The 22,826-nt window shown below is 54.6% G+C and overlaps 1 protein-coding gene across 4 annotated transcripts; it reads right to left on the reverse strand.

Annotated features, from left to right (window-relative positions):
• Positions 1 to 2,449: 2,449 nt before the first annotated feature.
• Positions 2,450 to 19,840, reverse strand: LIPE (lipase E, hormone sensitive type). 4 transcript variants are annotated; one of them, XM_006103601.3, is made up of 10 exons: positions 19,743 to 19,840; positions 10,725 to 11,260; positions 8,569 to 8,659; positions 8,307 to 8,452; positions 7,953 to 8,138; positions 7,456 to 7,750; positions 6,521 to 6,748; positions 6,114 to 6,290; positions 3,427 to 3,848; positions 2,450 to 3,015 (listed from the first exon to the last, which is right to left on the reverse strand). In XM_006103601.3, exons 2-10 carry the CDS (start codon positions 11,238 to 11,240, stop codon positions 2,791 to 2,793), a joined length of 2,286 nt encoding a protein of 761 aa, XP_006103663.1. In that variant the 5' UTR covers positions 11,241 to 11,260; positions 19,743 to 19,840; the 3' UTR covers positions 2,450 to 2,790. The 4 variants fall into 4 exon arrangements, with proteins under 4 accessions (XP_006103663.1, XP_006103661.1, XP_023600633.1 ...); XM_006103599.3 differs by lacking the exon at positions 19,743 to 19,840 and adding an exon at positions 19,254 to 19,731; XM_023744865.1 differs by lacking the exon at positions 19,743 to 19,840 and adding an exon at positions 18,836 to 18,935.
• Positions 19,841 to 22,826: the final 2,986 nt, after the last annotated feature.

Consider the following 22,826-nt stretch of genomic DNA (forward strand, 5'->3'; position numbering starts at 1 on the left):
CAGCAGCTCTGTACAAGGTCATCAAGGACCCACCACTCATTGCTGAGGCCTGAGGGTAACATTTGGGTTCTCATCCGACATAGACACCCCCCCAACATCCCCTTTGCTCTATATCCTCTTCTTTCCTGGTCAGCTTCTTCCCTCTCCAGCTACTTAGAGCCCTCCAGGCTGCCCTTTACTGAGGGCCATGGTCCTCAGGGCTCTGTCTGTCTGTTCCAGCATCTGCTCATCCCACTAGAAAGGTTCCAGTCCCTCAGCTTCAGTCAGAAGTGAGCAGCTAGCCTACTCTCCTTCTGCCTCCTGCATGTCCCCCTGAATAGTCTCATTAAGACTTTTTTAAAAAGACATTCCCCACTTTTATTCCTTATCTTCTCTTTAAAAAAAACATTTTAATTATTTATGTTTATTGATTTCAGAGAGGAAGGGAGAGGAAGAGATAGAAACATCAATGATGAGAGAGAATCATTGATTGGCTGCCTCCTGCATGCCCCCACCCCCACTGGGCATGGAGCCCAAAACCTGGGCATGTGCCCTGACTGGGAATTGAACCATGACCTCCTGGTTCATGGGTCAATGCTCAATCACTGAGCTACTGGCTTGGCTCATTAAGGCCTTTTTGATCTTTCTGTGTGCAAAATAGCCCTCCAGTCCCTCCAACCCCCTCACACACACGAGCCTCCTCCCAGTAGAGACAGCCTAACTGTCCACCTACTGCTCTGGCCAGACCTGAGTTTCATTGTAGTCCCCTTATTCTCCTGTCACCTCTGTTCTACACTTAAGTCCTGTTCATCCAACCTAAGTTACGGCTGGCTCTGGTATCTGCTCACCCCTACTCCCACGCCCTACCCTCCATACCCTCTGCCCCTTCTCAGGTCTTGTCTTCCCTGGCTCCATCCTCCTTTGCCTCCAGGGCTCCATTCTTGCCCTTTTCAGTGCCACAAGCTGATCCCGTCCTCCCCTGCTCAAAGCCTCTCACTGCCCTCCGGTTATAGTCCAAACTGCACGCCAGGTCCTTCAGGATTGCTCCTGTTGACCATGCCATGTCCCTCAGGCCACTCCCCACTTTGCACCAGACCTTCTGTCTGGCAGAGGCCTTGATCACTGTCCACTGGCTCTGACAACCTTGCATGTTTCATCTGCTTAGCAAACTTGTACTGCCCTAGCTGGTTTGGCTCAGAGAATAGAGTGTTGGCCTGAGGACTGAAGGGTCCCAGGTTTGATTCCAGTAAGGGCACATGCCTGGGTTGTGGGCTCGATCCCCAGAAGGGGGCGTGCAGGAGGCAGCTGATCAATGATTCTCTCTCATCATTGATATTTCTTTTTTTTAAAAATATATTTTTATTGATTTTTTACAGAGAGGAAGGGAGAGGGATAGAGAGTCAGAAACATCGATGAGAGAGAAACATCGATCAGCTGCCTCCTGCACACCTCCTACTGGGGATGTGCTCACAACCAAGGTACATGCCCTTGACCGGAATCAAACCTGGGACCTTTCAGTCCGCAGGCCGATGCTCTATCCACTGAGCCAAACCGGTTTTGGCTCATCATTGATATTTCTTTTTTTTTTTTTTAAATATATTTTATTGATTTTTTACAGAGAGGAAGGGAGAGAGGTAGAGAGTTAGAAACATCGATGAGAGAGAAACATCGATCAGCTGCCTCCTGCACATCTCCCACTGGGGATGTGCCCGCAACCCAGGTACATGCCCTTGACCGGAATCGAACCTGGGACCTTTCAGTCCGCAGGCCGACGCTCTATCCACTGAGCCAAACCGGTTTCGGCTCATCATTGATATTTCTATCTCTCTCCCTTCCTCTCTGAAATCAATAAAAATGTATTAAAAACAAACAAACTTGTGTTCATCCTTTAAGGCCAATCATGGATCACCTCCTCTGTGAAGCCCTCCCTGACTACTACAGGCGGAGTCCTTGATGGGGGCTGTGACAGCCTGTGTTTGCATCCATCCATCCTCCATCCTCCCTGAGTCCCTTGAGTGTAGGCTGTGGATTGAAACCATCCCTGCTCCAACCCAGAGCCTTCAAAAGGGTGAGGTCACAGAGTCTTGGCTGAGGGACTGAGTGACTGTCACAGCTGGGCAGAGCTGGGGCCTCCAGAATTTTGGTGACCATTTTGTGTCTGGTGTCTTGTTAGCTTTGTTCCACTTCTCTCTGGGGTGTGGGTTTCCTTCTCCTGGTGGGCGCTGGGGTTGGGTTGAGAAAGGGAAGTAGCTAAGAACCCAGAGTCCTCTGGCGCTCTACCTGGATTAAATCTGTGGGGCGGTGGATCTCTCTGCACCCGAGAATCCAGGCCCACAGGCCCTCCTTCTTCAGAATCCAGAAGTTGGTCCCTCAGCCTTCAACTCTCCAGTCCTAGGTTTCTCGTTCCCAGCAGCTGAGTCCGATGCTGCCCCCTGATGGACAACCCCGCCCCCACTTGCAAGAGGCCAAACTAATTAAGTACTTTTATTTACAAACAAAAACAAACCCACCCGCAGGTAGGGCCAGGCCCCGCCCCAGCACCGGTTGCAGCAGCGGTGGAAGGCAGTGGTGGAGTTCAGGTCCAGCTGTGACTGGTCTGCGTGCGCCCCTTCCTCCAGGCCAGGGTTTCACTCCCGGGCCTCCCGCACCGTCCGACTTAAGGCACAGCCCACCCCGCCCCGCGGCCCTCCTCCGGGGCAGATGCAGTACAGTATTCACGAAGAGGCTGCCGAGGCAGGTGGGAACAAGAGGCCTTTAGTGCCGCCCCCACTCCCCGCCCCCCTGTACCGCGCGGCCTGGCTGGTCCGAGGCTCAGACCGGTGCGGCGGGCGCGGTGGTGCCGGGCGGAGTGAGGACCAGGCGGATGCGCTCCACGCACAGCGCGGCGGCCTGCCGCGTCTCCCGGCACAGCGCCGCCAGGCTCAGGAAGCCGTGCGGCAGGTCCTCCACCACGCGCAGCGTCACAGGCTTGCCCAGGCTGCGCAGCCGCCGCGCGAACATGACGGAGTCGTCTAGCATGGGGTCCAGCGCACATGCCTGCGGGACAGGGACGCGTGCATGAACCACGGGGGTGTGTGTGTGTGAAACACGTGGACAAGGGGGCAGACAGAGGGAGACATGGGAGGCCAGAGGAGGGAGAGGTGGAGGGATGGTGGGGAGTTGCAGAATGAGTTTAACTGGGCTCCCTGACCTCTGCCGGCTCCTCCTTCCCCCAGGACCCACCGTTCCCTTCCCCTGACGCTCCAAGCCCTGTGGCTGCCCCACGGCCCCATGGTGCCTAGCCAGATTGCAAAAGAAAACTGCAGCCCTGAGTCCCTTCCATTCTTCCATTGCCAGGCGTTCCTTCCTGGGGGCACAGCTGTCCCTTGGGGCCAGGCTACTGACCTCCCCCCTCCCGGGAGCTCTCATCCCACCCACCCTCCTCGCTGCTCCCTGTCTGGCACTCACCACGATGTGTACAGGCGGTAGGGTCTGCAGCATGCTCTCAGGTGCCAGCAGTGGTGACATGAAGGGGTTCTTGGCGATGGGCGATGAGTAGATGGGCATCTGAGTGGGGCCTTGGCTGGAGCGCCTCGGGCGGAAGCCCTTAGGGAAAGTGGCACGAATTCCCCGGCCTCTGTCCTCGGGGCTCAGCTCATCTTGGGCCTCAGCCTCCTCTGATGTATCCTCACGCCGGAGTAAGAAGTTGACGTCTGAGGACTTGGAGGGACCAAGTGTCTCTGCCGACAGGGACAGCTCAGAGGTGCCTGATGTCTCGGAGCTGCTCTTGAGACTCAGGTCATGCAGTGTCAGGTTCTTGAGGGAGTCCGTGCCCTGTGGGTCCTCAGGCTGGTCCAGCGCTGCTTCAGACACACTGCGCCGCATAGACTCTGCAGGAGGAGCAGGGTCAGGGCCAGCTGGGGCTGCAGGTTGGCCAGCTGTGTTGGCTGGGTGTGTGGGAGGCTGGCAGGGAAGGTCACAGGAAAGGCAGAGACCTCTGGAGGAGGAGTTGCATCCCAGGGCTGTGGAGACCTGGAGTGTTCCCCCAAACACCCTCCTTGGGGTGGGGGGTGGAAACTCAGGTGCCCAGGCTGCAACTTCAAGGGTTGTTCTAGTGGAGGGGTGTGTGTGTGTGTGTGTGTGTGTGTGTGTGTGTGTGTGTGTCTGGTGACTGGGAAGGTTAAGAGCAAGTCCCTTTACCTCCGGGAGTTTCAGTTTCCTCATTTGTACAAAGTGGATAAAAATAATCTTTACCTCATAGGAGGTGCTGAGGATTCAGTGGGATAAGATATTGGATTAAGTCCTGCTGTTTTATTACCAGGCCTGACACCCTGTTCCAGCAGCCTCCTGGCCCAGCAATCTTTTTATGGCTGTTTGACACTGAGGGTATGAATGGAGCAAAGTGGAATAAGGCCCGCAGGTCCACATGGCTTTAAAGGAGGCTAAAGAGGGAGCTAAAAAGTCTTGGGGCATATTAGATTCCCAGGGATCCCACACCTGTAGCCACATAGATCTACTGCCAAAATGTCCATTATGTTCTTCAGTTTTATCCCTTGCCTTTGAGTGACCACGCAACAAGTACCCAAATGATACTACAGATGTGCCCCTGGCCTATCTTGTGTGCCCAGCTTGGCCTCAGGTCCCTTAATTTTATCAGACCCAGGATGCTATTTATCACTAGGGCCAAGACCTCTATTTTTCAGTCTTTATAAATCCATGGAGGCAAAATGCAAGATATAAAAATAACTGCATAAGTGCTCTGTGACCCAAGGATCAGTGGAACAGAACTACTGACTAGAGTCATAGAGTCCAGCTAGTCAGGGGTGCTGGCCTCCTCTAAGACAGTGGTTCTCAACCTTCCTAATGCCGCGGCCCTTTAATACAGTTCCTCATGTTGTGGTGACCCCCAACCATAAAATTATTTTTGTTGCTACTTCATAACTGTAATTTTGCTACTGTTATGAATCGTAATGTAAATATCTGATATGCAGGATGTATTTTCATTGTTACAAATTGAACATAATTAAAGCATAGTGATTAATCACAAAAACAATATGTAATTATATATGTGTTTTCCGATGGTCTTAGGCGACCCCTGTGAAAGGGTCGTTTGACCCCCAAAGGGATCTCGACCCACAGGTTGAGAACCGCTGCTCTAAGAGCACCTACTGTGTACCAGTAGGTATTTTGCTGGGTGCTTGGAATGAATGGTGCATGCAGTCCTTATGAGGCAGGCACTTCTACTGTAGTCATTTCACAAGGAACAAAGCAAGGCTCACATCACCCAGCAAGTACCTGGTATAGTAGGGAGTTAGACTGGTGGTGTCTGCAGGGGGCTCTAGGGGCTGTACCTGTTACCTTTATCCTATAAGAAAAACTCCAGTGCTCAATGGTCCATGTGCCTAAAATGCAAATCCCTTTTGGTTTTGTGTATATTTATTTGCATCCATTTGACTATCCTAAAAACCAAAACTTAATTTAAAATAAAACAACTGGAATAATTTTCTGAGTATTCATATACTTTTGAATATGCATTCCTATTACCCAGAAAATACTGTTGATTTGTGAGAGATAGAAAATAAGTTGATTTGGTTATGCTTTAAAATCCTTAACATGTTAAAGGCGAGCCAAATGGATTCCTGGATGGAAGTGACTTTGGGCTCCTGAGTGTCCTGCCACCCACCCAAGGCTGGGAATCTCCTCCTCTTCCCGAGGTCCATCCAGTTTGCTGATCTCCCTGCCCTAGCCTCCCAGGTTAGCTTCTGCAGCAGGGATATTGCCCCCACGTGCCTCTGTTTAAAGTCTGGAAAGAATCTAAGAGGGCTGACCTCCACCTGAGGGCCCTCCTGGGACATGCCTTCTGAGCATTTACTGAGGGCCCTTTCTGGGAAAGGCTGTTTGGAAAGTTAAACCATATAGTTCCTGGGACTGAGATGACCTGGGGCCAGAAATCCTTGAATTCCCAGGCTGTGGACTGTTGTGGAAAATCAAGGCTTTGTGGTAGGGACCAGGACAGATACGGGGCAGAACCAGGAAGGTGATCTCTGCTTCCTTGAGGGCCTCAGGGCACAGCCTCTTCCACCCTCAGATCTTGTGGTGTGCCAGGCTGTCCCTCCTGGGCATGCTGGATGGGTGTGTGGGGAGGCTTCATTTACCTGCTATGGGCACTGAGTCTCGGGGGGACTTGCGCCCACTCAGCTCCAGGAAGGAGTTGAGCCACGAGGAAGCTCCCAGGCGGAGGTCCCGGAAGAGCAGGGCTGTGTCCCGTTGAACCAGCCCCATCATGCCCAGTGCCTTCTGGTCTGAGTTGGAGGGTTCCTCTGTCTCCCCACCTGCGGAGTGTATGTGGGGGCTGGGTTGGTCTCTTCTCTTTCTGGACCCAGTCTCAACCCCAGAGCTTCAGGAATCTATGCCCCCGGGAACACAGGAATAGCTGATGGCTTCAGTAGGAGTCTTAGATTTTTGTCCTCAGCCCCTCCTCAGACCCAGGAGACCGGGCTCTAGCCCCTGCCCCTGTAGGCCCTGGGCATCCTGACCCCCAGGTCCCAGCGCTGGGCCTTACCAGCATAGGCACTGACACACTTGGAAAGCACGCTGAGGGGCAGCAGGGGGTCCATGAGGCTCAGAAGGCGGGAGGGAGAGGCGGTGGGCTGCAGCATTGTGGCTGGATAGGCTGCCATGATGCCGTCTGGCACCCGCACCCCGTAGGCTGCTGCCCGAAGGGAGACGGTGAAGCAGAGGTTCCCGCCTGCACTGTCCCCTGCGAGGCATATCCGCTCGCCTGTTGAGCCTGGTTTGGAGAGGGGCTTGGTCAAGCCTGGCAGGGAGGAATACAGCTCTGGTCCAGGAGCATTGGGCTCTCAGAGCGGGGCTGTGCAACCCTAAGGTCAGAGCCTGGTAAACAGAGGCAGGGATTTGGACCTATTTGGAGGATAGTGACCAGAGAATCAGGCTGACTCAGGACATGGAGAGGCCTGGAGATCAGGAGGCTGTGAGGAAGCTTGGGAGGCTGGAAGCAAGGTGGGGGTGGGAGTGAGAGGAGAGGGAGGGAGGGGCATCTGAGGCCAGGAAATGGAAGCCAGGGTTCAGGCTGACAAGGGGCCATGGGCTCTGTGGCATGAGCACAGTCCCATCCTGCTCTGTGCCTCCCAAAATGTCGGAAGTGGAATGTCAGAGGAGCTGGAACAATGGGCTGGAGACATGGGGAAACAGGAAAGAAAAGGTCGGAGGAGATAACCACGGGGGAGCTGGGGGGATGGAGTGTCAGGGCTGGAGTGGGGAGGAGGAAGTGGTTGATGGAAAGTTGGGTGAGCAGTGGGGCAATGGGGAGAGCACTGAGGCAGAGATGGAGGAGTGGGCAGCAGCGGGTGGCCAGGTGGCAGAGATGGAAGGGGAGGCAGGGGGTGAAGATTGAGGCTTGAGAAACAAGATGGCTCACTCCCCTGCAGTGTGGGCTGGGGCAGGAACAGAGTGGGTGGCAGTGAGGGCTGGGCTCACCGAGCAGGGCGCAGTTCTTGATGGCCCAGCAGTAGGCGTAGAAGCACTCCTCCAGCGCGCGGGGGAAGGGGGCCTCTGGGGCCAGGGAGTAGTCGATGGAGAGGATGGGGACGCCCAGCTCCTGGGCCCAGGTCTTGAGGTAGGGCTCGTGGGACTTGGAAGTCTGGGCCACAAAGCCACCACCGTGGATATGCACAACCAGGTACCGAGAGCGGGGTGCCTGCTGTGGGCGTGGCCAAAGCTCCAGGGTCCGAGGACCCTCAGACTTCACCAGGCTGTTGAGCTCCTCACTGTCCTGGGGGTGAGGGAGGAGGAGGAGGGTGAAGCTGGGGCAGCCTGCCTAGGCCTCCCCCCACCAAGGGGATGTACTCAGAGAGACAGGAGGGGAGCAGGTGTGAGCACTGAGAGTTGAGACAGCATGGAGGGAAAAAAGAAGGGCATCTGGGTGAGGGTGCCCCTTGCTCTGTACCTGTTCCTGGCTGAGGCAGGGGCCCTACCTGTCCTTCACGAAGGTCATAGGAGATGAGCCTGACGAGGACTGGTGCAGGGCCCATGTGGGCCAAGGGGGGTGGGATGGTGACTGTAAGTTTGGGGTCAGTGGTCAGTGGCATTTCAAAGGCCTCCGGTGGCAGGCTGAGCAGGCGGCTTACCCTCACGGTGGCTGATGCCATGTTTGCTAGAGACTGGTGGGAGGAAACAGAAAGGGCACTGGGGATGGGCAGCTTGAGCCCCCATTTATTCCCTCATGTGCCATCCCTGGGCCTGGAGCCCTGCAGAGACCCGATGTGGTCTCTGGGCCCCTGTGTCCCCTTTTTGTAACAGGTTAGGGTCCTATCAGGCCCCATGCTCACCGATAGCACCTCGATCTCAGTGATATTCCAAAAGGCTTTCCAGAAATGCACGTCCAGGTTCTGAGTGATTCGCTCAAACTCAGCCCCACGCAGCTCTGGGTCGATAGCAAAGCGGCCACCGGTGAAGAGGGAGCTGGCGGCCACACCTGGGGGTCGGGAGGGTGTCAGGAGGCCCAGGCAGGTCAGGCTGTAGGGGCAGGGACAGGGAGGGGGATGGGAGGGCAGGGGTGGTGCAGGCAGGGCCCGGCTGGCCAGGACTCACTGAGGCCGGTTTCGTTGCGTTTGTAGTGCTCCCCAAAGGACACCAGCCCGATGGAGAGGGTCTGCAGGAATGGCCTGATGGCGGGCGTGAACTGTGGAGAGATGTTGCTGTCACCCACTGCCCAGGAGAGGGACTAGGGGCAGGCAGGAGTGAGGGGCAGACAGTCATTCAACAAACATTTACTGAGCTCCTACTGTGTGCCAGGCACTGCTCCAGGCACATGCCATATAATGTCAAGTAATGACTAATGCTGTTAAAGACAATAGGTGGAGGGGACATAGAATGATGACTAGGGGTTAGGCTACTTAGATGGTCTCCAGGAGGGGACTTGAGGAGGGACCCAAATGAAGTGAGGGAAGGCTGTTCCTTGCAGAGAGCACAGAAAGTGCAAAGGCTTTGAGGCGGGCCTTGCTCAGCGTGGATAAGGAAACCTGGGGCCATTGTGGCTGGAGCAGGGTGACTGGGGGTGGGGAGGGCCAGGGTGAGGTCAGAGAAGCAAAGTGGGTTCACATAGGGCCTGAGAAATTTAGATTTATTCCAGATGTGGGGTGGAGTCACTGGAGAATTGTGAGCTGGGAGTAAGGTGATGTAGGGATTTCCTGAAAGTCAGCGAGGACAGAGATGAGGTGTGGACAGCAATGGGGATTAGTTACAGGTCAACAGGAAGACAGATGGGAGATGGTCAAAGATAGGGCCAGAGATCTTGAGGCAGAAAGACAGCCAAAGGGGAGACAGTGCCTGAGAGAGAAGCCAGGCAGCTTAGGGAAGACAGAGGATGGGGAGACAAGATCAGAGGGGAAAAGCCACAGGAGGTGGGCACAGGGCCAGCAGGCTTCTTCTGTTCATTCAGCAAATACTGAGCGCGAGGCACTGGGCTGGAGCAGGGGCTGAGCAAGACCCAGACAAGGGAGACCTCTGCTCTCTTGGGGTTGACATTTTACAGGGGGAGGCTGTCCTGCAACAGTTGGGCCGTCAGAGTAGCTGCCAGGCTTGGCCCTCCCCCTGGCCGGGGGCCCAGTAGGCCAGAGAGCACAGGGGTGCCTGGCCACTGTGGCTGGTTGCTGGCTCAAGTGGCCCTAGGATCTCTCTCCCGTGACTTGAAGGTCATGGCCAGTACATAGGGAGGAGCTGGCTGGCCCAGCTGGGCTGATCAATATTTGTGGGTTCAGCTTAGGTGAGGGGGAGTTTCCAGGAACACCCAGGCTGGGTCACTGAAGACGGGCTGCCCCACAGGGAAATGGGGAATGGTGGGTGGGATAGAGGCTGAGAAGCTGCTAACCTCAGCTATCACCTAAGTGGGGGGAGGCCATGAGAGGGTCTGAAAGGGGCTATTGATACTCCTGGGGAGGTTCCCTGATGTGCCTGGGGGACTAGGGGATCTGGCACTGACCCCAGCGAGGGGCAATTGGGTCTCTGCTCTGAGCCTGGTGCCCCAAGGGTCCCCCGATTCTCTGAGTCCACAAACTACTTTTCCTATGAATTGGAAGGCCTCCTTGTTGCCTCCCTCTTAGTGCTGAGATGAGCTGTGTCTCCCTGAGAGTGGTTTGGGGTGAGCAGAGGGTAGAAGGCCTGCAGCGGGCAGAAGTCAAGGTCCTAGTTCAGGGAGGAGAGGGGTTGAGACCAGGTTTTCCTGTCACCAACTTAGATCTGCTCCTTGGCCCTACCCTAAACCTGAAAATCCCGATTCTACAGCTCCTTAGGTGAGTCCAAAAGTCCAGGCAGACCTGGGTACAGTTGAACCTCTGTAAAATGGGGTTCACACCCCTCCTCCTCCCTTCCAGGCATCCAGTGATACACTTACAAATGGGCCTTTGAGAACAATACTGACTATCCTCTTGGGGGTCTCAAATGATCTCGGGGGCGAGAGAGGTAACATAAAAGAGTGAATGGATCTCCTGAGTATAGGACCATGGAGAACAGTGGGGAACCTGGTGCAAAAGCTATGCAAATGAAAGATTTCTTGCGACATGGTGGATGCAGCCTGGGGGCCACATGTTTGAGGTCCTGGTGTAGCTCTGTCTAGGCCCAGACAGCTTCCCTTTCTGTTTCCGCAGTTTTCTGAACCCATGACCCCCGTGGTTATTCTACACTATTGGGCCAGATGAGGGGCCACCAGATGCCTTCACTGTGGGTCCAGGGTAGGGCAGGGGGCTCACCTGGAAGCCCAGGCAGCGGCCGTAGAAACAGCCCTTGTGCAGGGTGACATACTCGCGCAGGAAGTCTGTGGTGAGTCCTTCGTCGCCCTCGAAGAAGAGTCCCCCTGGCCGGTTGGTGGCCAGCAGGCGCTGGGCGTAGTAGGTCAGAGCTCGGAGCTGGGTGAGGGCGGCCAGGTAGGCCTCGAGTTCAGCCAGGTTGTGGCTGGTACGGAAGAAGATGCTGCGGCGGTTGGAGGCCACGTAGCGTGATTTGTGCAGCAGGTGCGCCATGCAGCAGCGGGCTGTGTGCACCAGGCTGCGGTACCCATTGGCCGGTGTTTCTGCATCCAGGTCAAAGAGGTGTGCCACACCCAGCAGGCGGCCCAGGGCTGGCTCCAGCCCCAGCGCCTGCTCCCGAACACCTGCAAAGACACTTGACAGCCGCCGTGCTGTTTCCCCAGGGCCCTGGCTGGAGAAGAAGGCCATGTTGTCCTCCGCCAGAGTCACCAGCGACTGTGTCATCGTGCGTAAGTCCATGTTGTGTATGAGCTGCAAGGCTGGGGGCAGTGGAGAGGCTCATTAAGCAGGGTTGGATCACACCTTGCTCAGCTGGGCCCTGGGCTCCAGGAGTCCAGGCTCTATCCCCTTCCTCCCTCAGATTCACACATCAGAATCCAACCTCCTCCTTTAGGCCCAACAGTGGAGCCTAGGTACCCAGATCTTTTCCTCCTCAGGAGCCAGGAGTGCAGACCCTCAGCCTGTCCTTCCTCAGGTGTCCCTGCTCTCTCCTATTGGTTCCTTTGCTCCAGTATCTCCTACACCCTAGAGCAGCCGTGGGCGCGAATCCGGCCCGTTTGAAATGAATAAAACTAAAAAAAAAAAAAAAAGTCCGTACCCTTTTATGTAATGATGTTTACTTCGAATTTATATTAGTTCACACAAACACTCCATCCATGCTTTTGTTCCGGCCCTCCGGTCCAGTTTAAGAACCCATTGTGGCCCTCGAGTCAAAAAGTTTGCCCACCCCTGGCCTAGAGCCTTCCTACCCCTTTTTTTCTTTCAAGGACCTAAGAGTTCAGGCATCTGTCTCCATTTACTGTTCTTGGCCCAGGACTCCTTCTAGGTTGCCTGAACTCCAGCTGGTCCTCTCTCAGGACCCAGATGTTAGGCCCTCGTCCTACCTCCTCAGGCCCAAGGCATTGCCCACAGGCGCTTCCCCTCCACCAGTATTTTGGAGAGTTTCTCTCTCAGCCCATCCATTCCCATTCACCTGGTGGTGTTCCAGGACCCTGGTCCCAAGACCAATTCTCTTCCTGAACCAAGGAGTTCAGCATTCTAGCCTTACTTAAAACTGAAGAGTCATTCTTGCCCCTTCCTGGCCCCTTAAGTCTGGCTGTGGAACCCCCTCCAAACTCCAGCTCCCTTCCTGTTCCTCTGTGCAGTTCCAAAACTCCATCTCACTCCTCTCCCAGCTTGGACACTCTGGCCTTTGGGCCTGTCCACTCCGCTTAGATTGAATGGGCCAGCTCTGCTCTTCTGCCTGGAATAATAGTACTCACACTCATCGCTATCATTGACCTTGAGTTCACTCTGTGCCAGATCCTGTGTTAAGAGCATTGTGTGTGTTTTTGTTCATTTGCTCTTGTTAACTCTCTGAGACACAGACAGCCTCAGTTTACGTTTCAGCTATTAGTGGTAGCATCCCATTATACAGGAGAGGAAACTGAGGCTCAGAGGTGTTAAGGAGCTGAAGGTTGCATTAAAAATGATAGAGCCCCAGCTGGTTTGACTCAATGGATAGAGCATCGGCCTGCGGACTGAAGGGTCCCGGGTTCAATTCCAGTCAAGGGCACATGTCCCAGTTGCGGGTTCAATCCCCAGTAGGGGGCGTGCAGGAGGCAGCCAATCAATGATTCACTCTCATCATTGATGTTCCTCTCTCTTCCTCTCTGAAACCAATAAAAATATATTTTTAAAAAAATGGTAGATCCCTGGCCGGTTTTGCTTAGTGGTTTGAGTGTTGGCTTGTGGACTGAGGGTCCAGGGTTCAATTCTCAGCCAAGAGCACTCAGAGGACCATAAGAACTGCTTCACGCAGGCAGTTTGAAAATAAAGTTCCAGAGAAACAAAAGCTATTTCAGGAGGACAATGGAATTCCAGTGCATCTAAAGGATGGGGTAGCTGATGCCTTCCTGTATAGAACTACCATGATTCTTACAGTTGGTAGAACAACTTATGCCATATATCAGCTGGCTATGGCTTCACTTCCCAAGAAGCGGGGTTGACTTTAGTTATCCTCCCAGCAATCAGGTGGTTCAATTTCATTCAGTAAGCTGAGAAATAACTGAGTTTTCCTTTAGGGATCAATATTTATTGACTTGTACTAACTGCAACCAATAAAGCAGTCTTTAACATGAAAAAAAAAATGGTGGAGCACCCTGGCCAGATAGCTCAGTTGGTTTAGAGCAGTGGTCGGCAAACTGCGGCTTGCGAGCCACATGCGGCTCTTTGGCCCCTTGAGCGTGGCTCTTCCACAAAATACCACGTGCGGGTGCACACGTACAGTGCGATTGAAACTTCGTGGCCCATGCGCAGAAGTCGGTATTTTGTGAAAGAGCTACACTCAAGGGGCCAAAGAGCCGCATGTGGCTCGAGAGCCGCAGTTTGCCGACCACTGGTTTAGAGCATCATCCCGATATGCCACGATTGCAGGTTCGATTCCCCGGTCAGGGCACACACAAGAAGCAACCAATGAATGCATAAATAAGTGAGCAACAAATCGAATTTCTATCTCTCCCTTCCTTTCTCTCTAAAAAACAAATAAAACCCAACCAACCAAACAAAAAACAGACATATATAAAAGGGGTGGAGCAGAATTCAAACCCAGATCCAGAGCCATGTCTCCCTCCCGGTGCTCTGGAGGCTGGGCCTCTCGCTCTGGCCCGCAGAAACTGACCCTCCTCACAATTGAGGGTCCCCCTTGATGGGGATGCCCTCTGCTCCAGAGACTCTTCCCTCCTGCAGCCCACCCTCCTTGCCTGGCTCCTGGGCTGATGGCCCCCTGCTCCTCCCAGGTGTCTCCTCTCCCTTCCAGGCCCTCGGGTTTGCCAGTGGCCATTCCAGTCTCTCAGGGCCATTCCTGTCTCTCAGCTGGCTGTGCACTCACCCTTCTAGGCCTCTTCAGAGCTTCTCCGAGAGTAGGACTGCTGGACTGTGGGACTGTGGCTTGTGCCAGTAGCAGCCTGGGGCGATAAACCCGGGGAGGGGCTCAGCCTGCCCAGGGTGTGGCCACCGATCCACCTCCCAACCCACAAGGGACAGTGAGAACCACGTGCTGTAAACAGAGCATGGAGCCCAACTCCCTGCCCCCCTGTCAGCTCCCAGCTCCAGTTTAATTCTGCTTTAGAACCTCCAGGAGTACCCAGCCCCCCTCCTCCCTCAGACCCAGGAGTCCAGGCCCCTAGCTCTCTCCTCCCTCAGACCAGGAATCCAGGCCCCCAGTCCCCTTTGGACCCAGTTGTCTTAGCCCTAGTCCTGAACAAACTGTCCCCTCTCACCCAGCCAGGCTGCCCTCCCTCTCCAGGGTGGATTCAGGGAGCAAAGGCCCCATGATCTCAGCTCCTGCCACTCCCATCCCCCCAGGCTGGCCCTGGCAGAGCCAGCCCCAGCTGCTGGGGAAAGAGAGGGTAGCCAGCCCTGCCTGACCCTCCAGGGAGGACAAAAGCAGATTATAGGTATTTCCAAGCCCAGCTAGGGGCCTGAGCCACAGGTCCTATTGTGTGGTGTTCTCACACTGGCATCCTGTACCTGCCAATTAGCCTTCACAGCACATCCTGCTGTGACTGTGCTGTCTACCTCACATGTGGGGAAAGCAAGGCTGAGGGACACATGCTCCTTGCCTGGCCAGCTCTTTCTTGCCCTTCAAGAGCTTGTCATCTCCTTGAAGAAGCATTCCCTAACTGCTCATCTCTAAAGGAGATAAGCCACCCAGCACTATTTTCTGCCAACATACTTAAATTGTTCTTCCTAGAACTTTACACATTTGCAATTATACATTTGTTTGTTTACATGTGTATTATTTGTCTCTCCCCAGGGGCAGAACTGGGATTTAGAGCCGTGAAGTTTATAAGAACTATGAAGCTTACATGTGTGGAAGTGGGGCTATTTAGGTAAAGGAATATAAAATCACAAATACAAAATCAGTTACAGGATCTTGGAAGGGAATAGTGCAAATGAGGCCCTGAAGTCTCAGTGTCATTTGCTTGGCTGGAGGTGAATCCTGTCTCTCCCCCTAAAATACCCATCCCCATCATGGGGCCTAACACATAGTACAGGGGTCCTCAAACTACGGCCCGCTGGCCACATGCAAATACAAATATTGTATTTGTTCCCGTTTTGTTTTTTTACTTCAAAATAAGATATGTGCAGTGTACATAGGAATTTGTTCATAGTTTTTTTTTAAACTATAGTCCGGCCCTCCAACGGTCTGAAGGACAGTGAACTGGCCCCCTGTTTAAAAAGTTTGAGGACCCCTGACATAGTAGGTGCCCAGCAAATATTTGAAGAAGGAAGAAAAGCCCGAAGAGTCACAGTGGAATGGAGAAGGGGCTGGATGGGAGCTTGGGAGATGACCACCCCTCCCCAGGGCAGACAAAAGATGGACAGACAGAGGCCGCTGGAGGCGACTCTAAGCTTGGTGGCTGTGACAATGGAACACTGGCCCAAACCACTCACCAGGTGATCCTGGATGAGCCTGGTTTCTCATCTGGAAACTGCACTTGGCCATCCTGCCTGCCCCTGGGCAGCCTTTTCTACAGCTGTCTGTTTGGTGGTTCACACGTGGCCTCACCAAGGTGTGTACTGGGTCATTTTCCTCTGTGGTACCAAATGCTAGCATACTAATTAATTGACTATTTATGTGTTTGCTTTTTGTCTCCCTCATCAGTTTATAGGCTCCCTGATGGCAGGGACTTTGTTTTATTGCTGTACCTGAACCCCTTGCACAGTGCCTGGAGCATGGCCAGCATGTGGTATTTATTGCCTAATAGACTGTGGTTTCCCACTTTATAAACCACTGTTATTTACTGCCCTCCATGCGGTAGGGCTCTTTATTGAAGATGAGGACAGAGGAGACTGGACAGAACAGTGACTTGCACAAAGCATTGGGGAATAGGCCTTCATGATTCTAGGGCTCTGCCCTTCGCCCTGGTCTAGGCAGCTCCCTGGGGGCTAGGCTGGGTGGAGCTGGCAGGAAGGGATGTTGAGATTGCCAGAAACTCGCCAAGAATCCCAGGCAGAGGGCACTGGGGCAGGGGCAGGCCCACCAGGGCCATGGGCGAGGACTGGGACAGAGGTAGGGCTGAAGGGTCCCGTTGTCTGGGCACCAGCCCTTTGCCCTAGAGAGCCACTGGGCAGCTGAATCAGGCCTGGATTTTGGCCCCTGGGGACTGAGCAGGGCAATGGGGGAAAGAAGTTGGGGGGAGGATGCAGGAAGGGCGAGGTCTGGGGCCTGGGAAGAGTAAGGGCTTCTGCACGGGAGATGCCTGGGTACAGGTGAAGAAGGGGGGCCAGTGAGTGTAGCCAGTTCCCCGAGTGTTCCCACCAGAGCAAACTGTACTCTAAGGACTGACTGTAGTGTGCCAGGCACTGATCTCTTTATGTGCTTTATGTGAAGTAACTCATTTATCCTCCCCAGGATGCATGAGGTAAGGACTATTATCACCCCTTTTGGCAGATGAGAAACCAGACCCAGAGAGGTGACGTGCTGCCCAAGGTCACAGAACCAGCAAGGATGGTGGATCTGAGTGTTGTTCCTTCTCTCTGTCATGTCTCAGCTGTGTGCTTTCTGGGTGGTCAGGTGTGAGTGTGTCTGAGGTTCACATGTATGTATGTACATACATAGGTTCGGGTCATGGCCATTATATGTGTTCGTGGGTGGGTGTATTGACATTTTTTCTCAATCTGTGCGTTTTTGTTTCTTGGCATATCTGAAGGCATGTTTTTATGCATGTGTCACAGTCTGCGTGTGTTTTTCTCAGCCTGTGAGAGAGACTGTGTGGGCATGTGTATGTATGAGTATGGATATATATAGATATTTGTGCATATCCGTGTGTGTGTGTGTGTGTGTGTGTGTGTGGTGTAAGCATCACTCCCCATTTGCTCAAGCCAGAACCCAGGGAATCATCCTGGCCATCTCCTCTCCCCATCTAATCCATCATGAAGTCCTGTCCACTCTGCCCCCTAGAAACCTCTGGAACCCGATCCTTTTCCCACCCCCCTGCTCCCATATCTGGATAACTGTAACTCATTACAGTCTCTGATTTTGCCCCTTTCAATCTTTGCTCCACATAGCAGCAAGAGGCTCTTTCTAAAACACACTCCCAACTCTCAACAGCCCAACCCCTCCTCTCAGGAAAAAGCCCCACATCCTGGACATGGTCTCCTAAATTAGAGACCCTCTGGGACCCATGTCCGCCCAGCCTTTCTTCTTCCCCTCCCTCGATGAGTGACCTCCGTGCTGTAATGTGCTGCTTTCTTGGGCCTCAGGGTTTCTGCCCATTCTGTCCCCTCTGTCCTCCCTGCCCCCCTTGCCCAAGCAGCCATCCATGGGTCCAAAGCCACCTTCTTGGGAAGCCTTCCTCTTACATTATCTCAGGAATTTCCCTCTTGTATACATCGTAGTTTATAATTATATCTGGTTTGTGAGATTATTTGATTAATGTCTGCATCTACAGCTCCAATGTGTCTGTCCTTGCCACCAAGAGCCCAGCCCTGGCCTAAATAAGTGTTCAGTGAATGTCTGATGAACGAATTTGTGTGAATTAAGGTTGGGACACACAGCAATTTTGAGCTCACACACTCCCTGCCCTCAGGAGGCTGGGGGCAGCTATCTCTTTGCCCTCACTGGCCAGGTAAGAAAACCCAGGTGACCTTGTTCCCTCAGAGTCTCAGTGTCATCATTTGGGAAATAAGGTGATCATAATGACACTATTGTCATCAGGTTACTGGCAAGATCAAATTGATGACTAGGACTGCACCAGCCAGCCTGGATGCCCTTGGGGCAAGGGGTGGGGAAATGATTCACCCAACTGAGACCTGGCACCAGGGCAGGACCTCAGGAAATGAGAGGCAAATCTCAGAGCTTGGGGGAATGAACCTTGGTGAGTAGGCGGGCCCATGGATTTGTGAGGCCTGGCTCAGCCCTGTGCAGGAAGTCCTGCCCAAGAGGATTCTGACTCCTCATGACAATCCCAAGTGCAACACGATGATTATTGTCCCAGTGTTACAGTTCACGCATTCCTTTACTTATTAATTCAATAAATATTTAAGTGTCTATGTGCCTGGCATAGCAGGCTCTGGAAATGCAGGGTAAACAAGGCAGACACAACCCCACTCTTAGGGAGCCTGCTGTCTAATGGGGGGTAACTGTATTCATTCAAACCTCACCACAGCCCTACAAGTCAGGCACTCTTATCATATCCATTTTATAGCTCAAAAAGTTGAGGCAGTGAAGGAAGGAGCCTGTTGCCCAGTGTACCACAGGTTATAGCCTGAAGAACAAGGTCTCCAGTGCCCATGTACTTAACCAAGGTCTGTACTGACTGCCTCTGGGCACTCTGCCCTGCTTGTGATACTGTTTTGCTATGTGACAGTCAATGCCCTCGGGCAACAGTCTGAGCCTGTCTGAGCCTGCATGTGCAGCTGGAGCCAATTCCAGCTCTATTCTTGACAGGGATGTGCAATGCAGAGTTTGGGGTCTCTGGGACCCAGGGGCTAAGCCAGTTTCTTGTCTGCACAGGAACTTTCCACAGGCCCTCATTTGGATTGACAAATATTCAAAACTGAGCAAGGAATTACTGCCAGCCCCTGCCCATCTCCGTTGGACTGCCTTTCAGTTAAAAATGTGGCACCCTAGGAACCCGGGCGACAGACCTCCCTTCTCCTGAGGGAGAGCGTGGCAGTCAGAAACCAACCCAGGAACCCCTCGTCCTAGAAGGAGTGGGGGCCCGCAAGTCAGGCCCCAGGGAAGGGGGGCTGAAGCAAGCAGGTGACCTGACAGGAAATGGAGGGGCTGAATGAAGGGTGGGAGTACCGGTCTGGCATTTCCCTCTCTGGGGCACCTTTCCTCCTACCTTTCTGACTCACTCCTCAACTTCCTCTTTGGGCAACAGCTTATAAACTTCTTCCCTACTATCCTCTCAGGAGTGCCTGAGACCTGAGAACCGGGCGCTCCGACCATTTCCCAGGTGGGAAACACTGAGGGCAGGAGTTGCCCACGGCCACACAGCGAGTGCGGAGCCACAGCGGGAACTCTGGCCCAGAAGACTCGCATTCAGGACTCTCCTCCCATGACAGCAGCGGAGCGTCGGGCAGTCTCTACGCTGGGGGTACAGTCCGCTCCCAGCATCGCCGCGTTCCCCCGCAGAGCGGCAATGGGCCAGTCCATGGACTCCCCTACTTCTCGAGCCGGTGGGTCAGTCCACTCAGTCCCCAGTCCCCGCAGGATGTCCAAGGTTCCTTCCGGGCTGTTGCCGGCCCCCGCGTGCTCACCTTTGGCCTTGATTTTTCGCCATCGCCGGCGGCTTTGCCTCTTGGATCTCTCTTTGTCTTTCTTCGAGGCCCGGTCCCCAGGGGCCCCGGCGGGTCCCTCTTTCCCGGCTGACTCCATCAATTCTCCTCAGCTCCCCACGGGGACCAATTCCAAGCCCCACGCCCCGCCCCGAGTGCCATTCCTGTTACCACAACACCGCCGGGCCCCCATACCACCCAATCCTGGCCTTGCTCCGCTCGGGGTCCCGCCCCCTGGACTATCCGGGCCTCACCCCACCGCCGGGCCCCGCCCCCAGCTGCCGGGACCTAAGGACTGGCCCCGCCCCCTCATACGCATCAAGGACCCGCGACCGACAAAAAATGCAGCCCTGGAGGCGGCGCAGAGCGTCCTTCTTCAGTCGGGACTAGTGGGGAGTCGCACGGTTTCTCCCTAGCGCGGAAGCCTCGGTCGGATCACATGCTGGTTCTCAGCCTTGTCCGCCCACTCACCTTCCCATGTGGGGATCCCTTAGAACGCCACCCGGCCCGCACGCTGGCGGGGAGAGCGAGGCGCCACGGAGCCTCCCCTTGAGGACAGGGGGCGGGCCAGGTCCTCGGGCGATTCAAAGTCGGGGCGGGCGCCAGCGCTGGAGGCGGGCTCTGCCTGCGAGCCATTGGAGGAGGAAGCCCTTCTCCCCGCCCCCTGCCTGCTAGTTCTCTCATTGCTCGGTTTCTCGCGGTTCCTTTCTCTACCTTCTCCCTCAAGAATGACAGGGAGAGGCAAGGAGAATACTAGGCGCCTGCGTAGTAGCCCCAAGACGCTGGCCAGGGGCAGGGAGGGGCGGCGCTAGGAGAGGCGCGCGCCCGGGAAAAGGCGGGAAACGGTGGAGGCTCGAGGCTCGCGCATGCGCACACGTTCAATGGCGCTTGGGCGCTTCAGGAGAGGCGGCCTGGTCGCTCCGGCGGTTTGGGGGCCTAGAGACACAACCCTTCACCCTCAGCACCGGAAAAACGCCTGGCACCCTCTCTCCCTCTCTTTCCATCCACCTCTCCGTCCCCCCGTGTCCCCCCCCCCCCCCCCGCCAGGCCTACCGCCAGCCTTGGCACCGACACCAATGACCTTCTCATCCCTGAGAGGGTCGGGCCAGCCCCTTCGGCGGGGAGGCCTCTGGGCTGGGTCAGCGGTGCCGGTGCCGGCCCTCGGCTTCTGGAGTGGAGCTGCAAGCTTCCCCTCTTCCGGCTACTTCAACAAGCAACCCTTCATTCCAGGGAGAACACTTGATGCCTGCTTCTGCCTGGCAGGGCTTTGGAGCTTAGAGAATGGGGATGGGAGCTAGACCCCCCTCCCCGCACTGCTTCAGAGGAGGGGAGGGAGGGCAGGCAGCCATCACCCCCCCTCCTACTCCCCCCAGCTCTGCCTTCCTCTAGCCCCGCCCTTGTCTGGGACTTGGCAGACCCCAGCTCCTCTCCTAGGCTCTCCCTTCCAGAACACACCCCATAAGGCCTTCAGGCCTGGCTGGACTGGGACTTCTGTGGGGGGCCAGCCTGGGAGGAGAGCAGGTGTCCTGCTGCGGAGGGAAGACCGGGCAGCTCAAGGATGGCTAAGGCACAGACGTGGGCCGAGTGGGATGGACACTCCCTGAGGTTAGTAAGGGGCCCCCTTCAGCCTGTGTCTCTGGAGCACACTCCAGCGTCTGCCGCCGAATTGCGCTTCAGTGGGTTTGGGGAGGGATGGATGAATACACCAGGCTTCCCTGTTGTTCGGGCCCCTGGCTCAGAACTTTTCACACTTCGATTTACCCCAAATCCTTCGAAGGAAGGCAGCCTCGTTGGCTTTGAATCCTGGGCGGGCCACTTCCCACTGCCCCCCTCGTGTCAGATCCTTCACATCTCAAGGCCTCGGCTTCCTCATCGATCAAATGGGGCTGTTGATCTTTGTTTCACAGAACCTTTAAGGGATCACCTGAGCTGACCTGAGAGAGGCAGCTCTCGGTACTTCTTCTATTTTAAGTTAAAGGGTAAAGGAAGGACGCGTGGAGCTTCGGAGTGAGGAAGCTAATGGTGACGTGCCGGGGGAGGGGACCAGGGGAGGGAGAGGCACTGGCTTGCTCCCGGGATGGAGGGTCTCAGCACTTCATGATGAATGAATAGCCATCCCTGGGAGACCCCGTTCCTCCAAGCGCAACTCACCCGTGTCCCAGGAGTGTCTGTGGTTCTGGTTGCTGGTTTTCGTCTCTTGGGCTGATGTCCCACCAGAGCCTGACATCTCTTCATCACCAGGCTTCTCCTTGAGGTCCAGCTTCATCCCCTGGGCCGTGGTTCCATCCTTCATGGCTGGTGAGTCCATCTCCAACGGATACCCCGGATCTGATTCTGAGTCAAAATCTGTGATCCACTCAAGAAATGTCTTCCACTCCGAGGCAGGCCGCTGTATGGATAGTTCGTGAAGTTTTGATAGAAATCCCCACTCGCTCAAAGATCCCCGCTGGGACTTGTCTGGAGCTGTTTGCTGGCCATTAGGGTCTGACTGTCCTGCTTTCTCTTGGGACATAGGTTCAGTTTGGGAAGGAGGTGTTGATCCAGCTTCTTGCTGAGCTAGAGGTGGCTCTACTGGGCCAGATCCTGGCTGAGCCACATGTTCCTCTTCCACTTCTGGCTCCTGTTGAGTTCTAGATTCTTTTTCTGTCCCAGGTCCTTGCTGTGAGGCAGCTCCCTCTGGAGTGAAGGGCACCCTTTGGATGGGAGGTGATTGCTGTGGTGCAGGCTCCTGTGGGGCAAGGAGTTCCTGCTGTAAAGCGGATTTTTGTTGGGCTCTAGTTTCTTGCTGGGATTCAGCTTCAGGTTGGGCAAGGGACTCCTGCTGAGTGAGGGGTCTTTGCTGGGAAGCAGGCTCCTGTTGGGTATTGGGTCCCTGCTGAGTCGTAGATTCTGGCTGTGCTGTGGGTGTCTTTTCTGGGCCAGGCTCTGGCTGGGTGATCGGTATCTGGTGTGGCTCAGGTTCCCAGTCAGGACTAGATACTGACTTAGAACCTGGGTCCACTGTTGTTAATTCCCTCATGGGAGATGTTGCTCTCCCAGGCTTCATTCTTCTGGCCCCCACCAGGCCTCCTTTGTTACAGATGCCTCATTGATTCCTCATGATGACACCTCTCTTTGGGTTCCACTCCTTTATCCTGGCATTTCTGGTCTTTTTTTAGGCAGTTGGCCAGTGGGCTGGCCACTGCTGGCCCCAAACTCCTGTGGATTAGAAACAGGAGGAGGCTGGTTGCCCACCACTCTTCTACCAGAGGGGAGGGGCTTGCCCTCTTGTGTCATAAATAGGGCCCCACCCTACTCACCACTCAGTTAAAATGCTTTTGTTTTTGTTTTCTTATAAGGCAGCATCCAACTTAGTCCTCTGGGATGACAGAAGCCAGATTCTGGATGAGTGTTCCTTTTTTTTTTCTTCCCTTCTGATGTTTGAGGAAAGGATCAGAGGGGGAAGCTGTCTCTGTACTGCAGTAATAATCTTTTCCTCTTTATTTATACTTTCAAATGGTTGCCAGTTTAATTTCCTTATATTATTACTCTATAATTTCACTCCCATGTTAAAAA

This window comes from Myotis lucifugus, unplaced genomic scaffold, assembly GCF_000147115.1.
Source record: "Myotis lucifugus unplaced genomic scaffold, Myoluc2.0 scaffold_493, whole genome shotgun sequence".
In the NCBI taxonomy this organism is placed as follows: Eukaryota; Metazoa; Chordata; class Mammalia; order Chiroptera; family Vespertilionidae; genus Myotis; species Myotis lucifugus.

Excerpts from the sequence above, each read along its gene's own strand:
- LIPE (XM_006103599.3), bottom strand. The coding sequence starts at position 19,371 with ATGGAGTCAGCCGGGAAAGAGGGACCCGCCGGGGCCCCTGGGGACCGG. Across the intron at positions 11,261-19,253 it reads GCGAAAAATCAAGGCCAAAG|CCTTGCAGCTCATACACAAC; the intron begins GTGAGCACGCGG and ends CACTGCCCCCAG. Across the intron at positions 8,139-8,306 it reads CTGAGATCGAGGTGCTATCG|TCTCTAGCAAACATGGCATC; the intron begins GTGAGCATGGGG and ends TCCTCCCACCAG.